This window comes from Lissotriton vulgaris, unplaced genomic scaffold (genome assembly GCF_964263255.1).
Source record: "Lissotriton vulgaris unplaced genomic scaffold, aLisVul1.2 SCAFFOLD_709, whole genome shotgun sequence".
Taxonomy (NCBI): Eukaryota; Metazoa; Chordata; class Amphibia; order Caudata; family Salamandridae; genus Lissotriton; species Lissotriton vulgaris.
The window spans coordinates 877125-889249 of record NW_028245466.1 but is presented as its reverse complement, the minus strand read 5'-3'; the positions used below and the strand labels follow the sequence as shown (position 1 = coordinate 889249).

The window sequence follows — 12125 nt, the reverse complement described above, 5'->3', positions numbered from 1 at the left end:
ACACTACGATCTGCACAACGCTACAATCTACGAACCACTCAGGCAAGTGGTGCGCGCATTTTTAGGACTCAAGAAGGTATTCCTACTTTTCAGGAGTTTATTATTCACCATTTTTGGGCAATTTCACCCGTGCAGCCTCTCGTGCTATACAACACTTGTGTGGTGGATCAGAGCATCAAGAAAGCTTGAGAGTGCACCATGTGATACTGCTGAGAGGAGTGAGCGTACTGCCATCACCAGGCAACAGTGGTAAACAAAGCGCACCGCGCACGTCTGTTTGAAATGCTTCTGTGCTGCTGGGCAACGCTGTCAGGAAAAGGAAGCGATTGGACGCGGCAAGGAGGAGGCCCCATGTGGAATGCCTCAGTGTTGCCAGTCGATCTAATGTGGCAATGAAGAGGCCCTGTGTAGAACGCCTCAACCTTGCTACCCAATGAAACATCAACACGAAGAAAAGATCAGCTGTAGTGAAGGATGATCACAGTAGGGACTGGCACTGTTGGGAAGAGGGCGACCGGTGGAATGGTCACTGGTTCTTTGTTTGCCAGTATGCTTGTGAATACGTATTCAGATAAAAACGAAGTTCATTACCTTGAAGATGAAGTGGCAGGCATAAATTAGCCCAAATCGTCGCCATTGTGGTGAAGGATGATCACAGTAATCAAGTAGTTTCAAGTATATATTTATTTCATGTAGATGGTACAAGGTGGTGAGTCCAAGGTGGTAATTAAGGATTATAAATAGGAACCCCACCAGGAGCAAGCTCCTTTCAGCTCAGCCACCAAGCTCCCAACTGAATTCCTCAGAGCCAGGGAAACCAACATTATCATACATCATCAATGAATGCTAACATTCCACAAGGTGACCACAGTGGAAGAGCAAAGAAGAAAAGAGACAGACACTACATCAGCATCGCTGGGCAACATCTCATTGGCATCAAGAAGTGGTCAGATGTGCCGGGGCTGCTCTGTAGCGTCACTGTGTGCACAAGGAACAGTTAGCGCATCCTCCTCAGTACGTCAGCGCCGCATGAAAGCCTCCTTTCTTGCATTGCAACTGAGTATTAGTGATTTGCGGCTACTGCACTGGGCCCAAGTAGAGCGAAGAATTTTGGATGCAGCCTTGTCTCTTGAACTATATTGTTTAAGCAGTAATTACTGGTGGTATATAACCAGGGACACTGTATCTAAGCTCTTTTGTGTGTGAGCAGCTGAATTGTGTTTTTGATTTGTGGAAAGTGAAGGGAAAGACTGCAATTTGCTCACAATGACACTGTGTAAAATGGAAGACTCATAACTTTAGTACTGTATTGGGTATACATGTATCTGGCATCATTTCAGATGTCTAGTTTTCAGGTATTAAGGTCAAATACCAGTGTCCCTCACTGAAAGTTCTCACATCTTGTCTTTTTTGTTAATTTCTGTGAATGTTCTTGTGTTTTTGTTGTTAATATAGTGGTAATCTATCCTGCAAAATATTACTACACCTCCATTTTTCCTTACAACACCTGGCAATCCTCACATATTATGGAAAAAATAGACCAGGGTTTCTGGTCACTATGTAAAGGTCTGTGGCACCTCTCTTAGTGCGGACAGAAAATGTCCTTATTGATACATTGTCTAGGCCTGAAGGTCAGGAGGTATTTCAACATCTCCCTTACCTATTTGACAGTGATTCAGCGAATATGAATGAGTATGAGATTTGTCTAAAAGAACTCGACTTACATTATCTTCACAAAGTAAGCAATGTACTGGAGCACTACCACTTTGGGAAGAGAATGCAACATCAAGGGAAATCTGTAGAACAATATATCACTGAAAATACCACTGAACTGTGTAAATTGGCCGCCATGTGCAGTTTTGGCGCCTCTACTGAAGAATAGTTGAAAGACCATTCCATATTGAAATGTGTATTATATAAGCCCAGGAAAAGCATGTGGCAGAAAGATAATCCATCCTTTCAAGAGTTGCTCCCAATAGCCAACACGCATGAGTATTCTAAAGCATGCATAGACATAATTCACAAAGATGAGTTTCTTGTTGATATAGGGGAAAGCACAACTGTTAAGTAGTGCAAAATAAATCAGTGCGAGATGTGCCCACATCAAATTATAAGGTGGCTACTGCAGCAAAGTCTTTTCAGGGAAAATGCTTCCGCTGTGGGAACTTGGGTCATATGGCAAATAAAGGTTATCCGGGGTGGAAGGTTGTTTGCAAGGTATTGCAGGTCAAAAAGAGACTCGAACAAAGTAAGAGAAATGGAATATGATGATGACATCATAGAGGAGGTCACCATTATTCAAGTGAAAGAGCATTTATCAGTCGGCCCTTCGGAGGTGGTTCGAGTCAATGATAAACCCGTCAACATGCTGTTTGGCTCTGGTGCCAAAGTGACACTCATATCTAAAGACTTTTACGAACAGCTTTTGAAGGAGCAGCTGAAGTTATTGAGACCTGACATAAGGTATAAGGGGAACAGTGGAGAATACACTGAGTTCCTGGGGATTTTTTGGGGCACAATTGAGTTTAAGGACAGGATTGGACCGTGGAAAATATATGGGGGGTTCACTCAGCAGCTGGTTCCACCAACGGCATCTGTATGTGTATCTAGATCCCAACCCGAATCCCTCTGTCAGAGTTAAGGAGATGCAAAAAGTACAATGAGTGAGTGCACACCTTCCCTTATAGTCTCAGTTTAATTTAATGACATTCATGTTTATGTGCGTGCGTTCAGATGCTGCGAAACATCCCAAAATCGCAGCTCCATACTATAGTGGTTAAAAATAGCGCATGACTTACGTGCCAATCTGTCGCACTGCTAAATGTAGGAATATTTCCTTTTCCATAATCTGCTCAATTAAGTTTTATGAGGTGTTTATCTTTTTGAAACGCCAATAGTAATCCACGAACCTCTTTCTTAATGCTTCATTTGGAGAAATCACTGCGGAGACAGTGTAGTGCTACCATGATTCTTTATTCCATAATTTCAAATGAATACTCAGTGCCCATCCAGGCCTTCTGTAGCATCACGTTTCACACGAATAATTCATCACAGTAAGCGCCTGTTATTTCCACCCAATGCATTTCGAGCCATGTGGCTCTTCGTCAGGGGTCACTGGAACACAAAGAGAAACAGCTATTCCCTCTGCTAAATGTACACTCTGTATAAATTAAACCCAAAGACATTGAAATTACATGCCACAAAAGCATATGCCTCCCTTTACATAAATCCCCAGCCCATCTCTTTGGCTTATTTTGGGGGACCCCATTACCTATCAGCTCAGTAAGTGTAAATTACATCTGGATCAGCAAGGCTCTCTGCAGCACTGGAATCTTCCAAGTGTGTGAAATTATGGCAAGTGTGCTATGATAACGGCGCCAGAATCTTACTTGGCTCGCAGCTGCCAAAATGTTGTGTGTAGAATGTGTTGCACGAACATGCCGATAAACAGGCTCACATGTTATGATAAACTTGACGGCTCAGCACTCACTGTATAGACTGGGGGCACGATGTATGTCTAGAGATGTCGAAAAACAAACCTTTTCTCATGTATAGATCTTCATGAAAGCTAACTTGCAAAAACAGCTATGCTGTGTCGTGCGCAAAAAGCAGAAAAAGGTAAAATGGGTTTAAACTTCTAATAAGCCATGTTAACATAACATGCATGCAAAAGGAGGCCCTAAACCATACTACACCCTCCCTTGTTCGGGGAACGCACAATAACTGGGGCAAGCTTCATAGAACGCAGAGTTCAAGCTCGAATGAGACAGAACCAAGTTCAGTAAGTTTGTCAAACTTGAGAATTGGGAGTAAAAATCCGAATTGAAGTAACCAAGTCAGTGAAACCAATCACGGGCGGCCATGGTGTGAAAAAAGACCTCAAAAATTAAGAAAAACATTGAGGCTTTAAAAGAAAAAAAATTCACGAGTTCTGTACGTGTTTATGAAGCAGAAAAAAATCCGTACTTCAATCCAAAAGCGTATAAGTACCATACAATGCAACTGCCTCCAATAGGAAGTCGTTGTTATCATCCATGAACATTTCAACCATCCAATTAAGTAAAGGAAAAGAACATACATGTTCCTCGATTGCCGGAGCCTCTAGTACCATCAGAGGACAACTCAGGCTTACTTCAAGATAACTGCGCATCAGAAAGTCATTGGCCGCAGTCCAAATGTTCCAATTGCCTAGAACCCCATGAGCGCTGCGCGGGCCATAATCCCGGCACTAGAACAATCTAGTTCATGAACAACTAAGGGACTCATTAGTGGATTAAAATCCAGGTCAGGAGACACCGTGTTGCAGAGACACAAATCCAGGGCCATTCAAATCCACAATCCAGGCAATGGAAAAGAGGCTGCCCACAAGTGAATAATAAGAACCGGAAAGATAAACCATACGCCACACTTAGAGTCACCAGATGCAGCGATCCATAGTATTTTAGCATCCAGTTACGAAGGTGGAGCAGCTGGGACAGATCGTTGTGGGGTAAAGACTGTGCATCCATTTTGTAGTAAACAAATTAACAGCAGTATGCCCGCGCCTAAAGCAAGAAGCAACGGTAAACCGCCAAAAACAATCGAAAAAATCGAATGAAAAAATGCAGGGATCACACCAAATATAGTCTGAAATTAGGTCACAAGACCAGAACATACTACTTTAAAAAAATGTGCGAGGCCAGTGGTTGACGAGGCATTTATGATTGTGTCAATCAAAGCACCGAAATCCAGGGCAGGTCTGTGTTTAATAAGTCATTCACCTCAGTACGAGTATTTGCAACGTGAAGAACGAACGTCTCACACACAGATGTAAGGGGGACTTCCTTCTGGGACAAAAGAGCTCTTATTTGACTCATCTTGTTGAACTCTGCTTTCAAGGTCGGGATAGAAGGCCAGATGGAAACATCGAGCCTCCCATGTGGAGGAGGAAACAAGACATTTTACAGCAAACTACACCCTGGGAAACCGTAATGATATAAGGAATACCAGCATGCATACCACAACAAATAACTACTGTTTGCAAGCAATGTGAATGTTGGTGAAATGGCTGGGACTGGAGTGCTCTTTAAAACACAGGCAAGGTTCGGTGCAAAGATATTACAAGAACCGTGCAATTGCAGATTTCTGCACAGTAAAGAGTGATCTGGTGTGGTGGTGCAATCTTCGCCATTCAAATAAACTTCCTTTCCTTCCCTCAAACACCTGTATGTGAACGGGAGATTCCAAACTTCATGAAGATAAGCACCACCCAGAGGCTCAAATCTACCTATTGCATAGTGTTTCATGCAGGACTCAAATTTGAAAAGGGGAAAATGTAGAGTTATTAACCTATGGATGAGCCAAACTGCCGAATTGGATTCTGCTACTGAAAAAGGTAAAGGTTCTAACTTTTCAATATGCAACAGTAAAAAAACATGGCATCCTTCATTGACATAAATTGCTGTTTAAAAGTCAAATTGAAAGGCAGAAATAATAAACTTGTGTTCATGTAATCCCATGGAACTCGGCCATTTTTCGAACGTTTGTAGAGTCCATGCAAACGACTAACGGGAAGGAGATACCCTTATTCAACTGGAAAAGGGAGAGGGTGTATGACACTACAAAAAATAAAGAGCCCCCTTTCCCTACTTTTGTTCAGGATGAGGGTCTGTGCCTCTTATACTCTAAAGTGGAGTATTATATTCTTCAGCTAGAAGCTCTAAGATAGGTTACCAAAAGGAAATTGCAATGTTTCAAACACATGGATTATATTTCCAACACGAAAACCCAGAAGTCTAAGAATCTATTCAATGTCTATTTTATTCGCTAAAAATCATAAGATCATTACATAATATCAAACCTTTGCATACATTCCAATTTTCAATAAATTAAAACAAGTAGATACAATAAACATAAAATTGTTTTAAAAAAGTTCTGTCACGTTGAACGCTATTGAGATGGGATAGCCAGTCTCTGCTAGCACCTAATACTTCGCTGTCAAGGATTTCTTAAGTCATGGTTCATTCGCTCCACTATTACCCTCAGGCCGGTATGGAGACGAAAATTTGACCTGGACCCCCAATGAAGCCGTGGCATCCTTGTATGCCTTAGAGGCGAACGCTGGGCCCTAGTCTGAATGGAAGGTACTACATGCAAAAATTCCCACAAAGACACACAAATCCCCTACAACAGTTCTAGAATCAGCACTCCTTTGAGTCCACACCCAGACAAAGCGCGTGCAAGAGTCAACTGCTACTAAGATGTACTTATATGCAGTATCAGAGGAGAAAGGACCGCAGTGATCTAAATAAACACACACAAGTGGTTTATTAGATATGTACAACTGAGTTTGGTGCGGGCATGCAGCAGAGCAAAGTTTAATTTGCTGACAAATGCCACATTGAAGGACAAAATCACGAGTCTGTTTGTACAAACCCCGCCACCAATATTGTTGCTGGAGAAGAGATACAGTCGCTGACACACCGGCGTGTGCCGAAGCCATCCAGGCGTGGGCTGCTGTAATCAAAGCCTGCCTACGGTCTGCGTTGGGAATCAATCTGTCACCAACGTCGTTAATTCTCACATAAGGAACTTTATCAGGACTTAAATGATAATAGTATTTAGAAGGGAAACCCCTAGGCTACTTACTTTCTTTCTCTGTTGCGGCAATAGCTGCCAAGATGTCATCATCAATCTTACTTTTGGAACGTGTAACCGTTGCCACTGCATATGTTGCAACTGCTGTCTTCGCAACCTCATCCGCGAGACAGTTGCCAACAGCATGAACTCCAACACGCTGATGATCCAGAGTATGAATTACAAAAACGAGTGGGAGTTGTTATTTGAGCTCAGCCACTCGAACCCAGATCATTTTGTGTTTTATTGTGCGACCCTTGGAGCCAGGATAATCATTTTGAGTTCAGAAGGGTAGATTGACATTGTAAGACTGAACACAGTAGTAAGAGTCACTAACAATAAGAGTAGTCACACAGGGATCGGCGTACTCCAATGCGAGCATCAGAGCACTGCCAACTGGACGGTACAGTCTCCTAATGTCCATGTATGCACGAGATCGGACTTGAATTCACCATCCACCATTGTACCAACCACAATTGTGCAGGCCAAAGAATATGCATGCTTTGAACCAGTAGCCGCTTGCGCGCTTCAGTCAGTGTAAATGATACAACGGAAATCCTCAAGTGGACACATAGTCAGAGGGGCAGGATGAACAAATTCATACTGCAATTACTTTTGAGTCTGCAGGGACGAATCAAAAATGAATGTGACATCCGGGGATGTCAAGGATGTAGCCCATTGTATCCACCGAGGGGGCAAAGCTTTGGAATTCGGTACACTGGCTTTCGTAACTGCCTCTAAGGCAGGATACAGTGACACAGTGGAAAAACACAACTCAGCCGAAGTGTACAAGTGTGACTTGTAAGCGATAGGGACTGTGTTACCCTCTCTAAAAGTGAGGTACATGAAACCCACCGCCCCTGGTACGATTCTTATCACCAGGTTGGTGTGGTTGTCACAAGTCGACAAAAACTTAGATTCAAGAAGATCAGCCTGCAAAGATTGCAAGATGGCTGAAGGTTCAGGCAGCCAGCATGATTTGGAGAAAGTAGGTTGTATCAAAACATCAAGAGGCTTGATATGCTGGGTATATTCAGGAATGTAGGTACGCCCGAAATTCAAAAAGCCCAGTAAAGGTTGTAGCTTTTTCAGTGTTGTCAGAGCTCGCAAAAGTGTGCATTTCTCCAGGAAGTGAGGAGCTAAACCTCGACCTTCATTGTTGAGCTCGTAGCCCAGGAACAACACTGTGTACCTTGCATGTGTGATTTTGCAAAGCTAAATTTATAGCCTATGTCCGCAAAACGGAAAATGAGGCGGTCAACACGGCACAGATGGGCCATAATTCATCGTCTGTTTGATAAATATCATCCACATACGAACATGCATCTGTGTCGAGCCTCTCAAGGAGAGAGACAATGCGGGTGGCAAAAACTCCAGGACTATTCTTATAGCCCATAGCCAAATGATGGAATTGACGCTGTTTGTCTTCACTTGTAAAAGCCGTCCATTTACTACTAAGAGAGGACAGATTGTGGGCAAAAAAAACATTGGATATGTCAAGTGTGGTTTTGAACCTTAATGCACAAGACTATCCACAAGAGCAGAACTGTGAGTATTCTTCACCACGCACGTATGACAATGTGAGTTTAAGTGGCAGTAATCCAATACCAAACTGTACGAGCGATCTGGCTTGGTCACAGTAAAACGGTGGGTTGTTCATCGGAGACACAGACATTTCAATTACACCTTGATATTCCAATTGTTCAAGGATTTCTGCAACGGAAGCTTTCGCTTCACGTCGCATGGGGTATTGGGGTTGAGGCTGTGGCATTGACCGCAAGGGAATCTCATGTCGAGGGGAAATTTTGTCCCATCCAGAGTGAGTACAGTACAATGCCGGTGCAAGCGCCTTCGCCCAATCTTCTGCAAACTGCAGAGCCTGCTCCTTCGGCACTGTGTGCGCGAAAGCAGGGAGGATTACCTCCTCTCCTTGCTGAGCAGCTAAGACAAAGGGTGGGGGCCAGTCGACCTCCGCCAACAAAATATCACAGGTAGTTGTTAGAGTTTCCCCCAAAAATCCTTTTATGATACATTCTATGTCACCTTCAATCATTAGGACAATTTCATATAGCCTGTCAGGGGGAGCCACTCTAGTGTCAGCTGTCTCAACTACAATGAAGGTGTCAGTAGCTGTCACCTTCCGTAGTGGACGCAACACCTCTCGAATGATGATAATCTCCGCCGCGCTATCCAGCAGAGTCAGTGCCCATGTCAGATTCCGAAGCTGCGTTCTCACTATCTGTGGCATATCTTGCTGTTACCGCAGCAACTTTCTTCTTCTGAAACCGGGGCCTTTGATGCAGTGTCTCGTCCTGCTTGCCTTTTCCGTCAGCCTTGCAAGGCTGCTCACGGCTCTGTTGGGCACCTTGACCTCTGCCGCCGCCGCCTCCACTAGTGGTTGCTACCCATGTTTCCTGCAAAGAGCGAGGAGAACGTTGTTCAGGAACCTGAAACCTATCAGGTGACTTAATAGTACTGCGGTCGTGCAACTCATATGTACGCTTAGCAGGGGCAGGTGTAGGTGAAGCAGGACGGGACCCCTGTTTCTGTTGCTGTTTCCCCTGTTTTTTGTTCTTACTCCAATTTTGTTTCTGAACTTTGGGCGATCAACTTTATCAGATGACGCTTGTTGAGTTTGCTGCTGTTTTTTTTTCTAAGCGAAAGGCTTAACACCCAAACTATTACTGCCAACGGTCTTTTAAGCCTCCGTAATCATTTTCGGTAACTAACGGGGTTTGTCGGCGTCGGGGACATCGTGCAGAGCATTAAAGACTTGGAAACTTACCGCATCCCCCTTGACATTAGCAAGGGCGAGAAGGCGTACCATGTTAAACCCTCCCATGAGTCGCATTCCCAACTCCACAGCCGCCTCTGGTCCGTGTTCATCCTGAACACCCTTGATCACAGCGGGCAGGATAGTCATTGACGGGGTGCCAAAGCACCTAGTATAGACTGCCACAAAAATCACACCCCAAGTTGTACATTCATTTATGTCTGGCACTAAGTTTTTCTGAAACTAATTGTGAGGATCCTGTGTTTCTCCACAGGACTAGTATTCAGGAATACTGCTCCCAGTTGGTCCAATTTCTCGGCAAGCCAAAAAGGCATCTCATCCTTATCCTGGGGACGCTTGCCCATGACAGCATTAACCATGATGGGACCAAGCTTCAGCCCGCCTCCTCCAACTGGATGCGCTGCACTGCCCGGGGCCCCACCCGGGAGGTTGCGGGTAATATAATGAACCAGACCCCTAATAACTGACACTGCAGAGGCATACAGAGGTTTCAGTTGCGGAGCTGTTAACGCACCCGCCTGAGGATGCGGGGTGTATGCAGCTAAAACAGGCCAAGTAGCGCCTGGGATCGACAACGGCCCTTGTCTGACCGCTGTTATAACGTGTGGGAGGGCACCATTAAACCAAACGGCATGCTGCCAAGCAGAAATTGGAATTTCCACTGTCCAATATGGAGCGTACGCAACAGGAGCATCAGCAGGGGTGTAAGAGTGAAATACACCAGTACCAGCATCTATCGCTGAAATATAACCCATAAGTAAAACAACTCAAACAGGTACACCGCATCAGCTGAGACCACAAAGACCACTGCCTGTCCCTCTAAAGAAACAAGGTATTCCTGCAAGTGATTCCGCACAGCCACCTGACTGTCTGCTGGGATATCCACCGCAGCCATATGGATACAGTAATAGAGAAGTACAATGCAATACAAAAAGGCACAACTGGGTAGTAATTCAAATAGAAAACCGTTTGAAAATATCAAGCTTGAAGAGACTTATGTAACTATATGTAGGTTTTATCCGTCACTACTGTCAACCAGAAACAATAGTGAGGGTGTTGTAGACTAATATAAGCACTACTCAAGTGTCTCACAATAAGACTATACTCGTTGGAGGCGCCATGTTGCAAGGATTTCTGCTCATACACAGAACTGTGCAAGGAGACCTAGGACATTTTTGAATTGTGGTGTAACAGAAACTCACCTCAGTACCAAGAAAACCCCAACCAGCTAGCATCAGTGTCACATTAGCTCTTGGTCCTATAGCAAAGTAACCAATGGTGGGAAGTGAGAACACTCTTTTGTTATACTCTCGTACCAGTCCACAACAGGAGTAAAAAAGAGACACGGTAAGGTTAAAATATTTATTTAACGACGTGATCTCATGCGCTGTATTTTAGTCAACATAAGCAGACATATGATTAAGAATAATATGGTAAGCATGGTTACAATTCCATAAAATACAAAAGGAGGAATCATATTACAATGATAGTGCAAACAGGTTATATAACGCCTAGTTTTAACACCCTCCCTATAGAGGAACTATGTATTATAAACTAAAGAAGGTCTCTTGGGCTTGTTTTGGGGGACTCCATTACCTTTCCGTTCAGTAAGTGTAAATTACATCTGGATCAGCAAGGCTCTCTGCATCCCTAGAATCTTCCAAGTGTGTGAAATTATGGCAAGTGTGCTATGATAAATGCGCCAGAATCTTGCTTGGCTCGCAGCTGCCAAAATGTAGTGTCTAGAATGTGTTACACGAACATGCCGATAAACAGGCTCACATGTTATGATAACCTTGATGGCTCAGCACTCACTGTACAGACTGGGGGCACGATGTATATCTAGAGATGTTGAAAAACAAACTTTTTCTCATGTATAGACCTTTGTGAAAGCTAACTTGCAAAAACAGCTATGCAGTGGCGTGTGCAAACAGCAGCACAAGGTAAAATGGCGTTTAAACTTCTAATAAGCCATGCTAACATAACATGCACGCAAAAGGAGGCCCTAAACCATGCTACAGTTCATTATATTTGAAATAATGCAGACTTCCTGTCCAGTTCAACATTTTATTGGCCTGGTTACACTAATTCAGAAACATTGCTGAGTTTGCCAATCCCTCTTCTCTCAATGTTAATCAACTGTAGAGGAAAGAAATGAGACTAAAAATTGTAATATAGTTAGCTAAGTCCAGTCTACAATTTTAGAACTGGAGTAAACATACACAACAGCCTGAACATACTGGAAAAAAATGAAAATAAAGTGTATAGAAATGTCAGTTAAACTGGTCTGATTACATAGGTACTATTTACCAGCTCGGGTTTTATGCCTGGGGAGGGAGACACTAGTGAGCATGTAATGTTTCTAAATGTACATTTGGATTAAACTGTTGAAAATATTTACTAACTTTTCACAAAGGGATCCTTCACTGTATTCTTTTTTGGCTTTTCCAGGATATACTCAGACGAATGTCGGGGAGGCTCTAGCCGCTGTGCACGGGTCAGAGTTCAGTCAAACTACGATTTGTCGGTTTGAAAATTTACAGCTGAGTTTTAAAAATGCCTGCAAACTGAAGTCAATACTGTCCAAGTGGCTGGACGAGGCTGAGCAAGTAGGAGGTAGGATTCTCAAAACATCTGAATGCTGATTCATTTGAACTTTTCTATTACGAAATCTTGAGCCATTTAAGTTGTGTTTTTTCTATTAATCAATACAAAT

General features: G+C 43.4%; 1 protein-coding gene across 1 annotated transcript in view; it reads left to right on the top strand.

Annotated features, from left to right (window-relative positions):
- The window catches only part of POU1F1 (POU class 1 homeobox 1), a gene marked incomplete at its 5' end in the record, with an annotated part of 70204 nt that overhangs the window by 37745 nt on the left and 20334 nt on the right, over positions 1–12125 (top strand). Inside the window, one exon of the mRNA XM_086949080.1 lies at positions 11861–12025. Within this exon, the coding sequence (XP_086805206.1) occupies positions 11861–12025 (165 nt within the window). The remainder of the gene's footprint in view (positions 1–11860; positions 12026–12125) is intronic.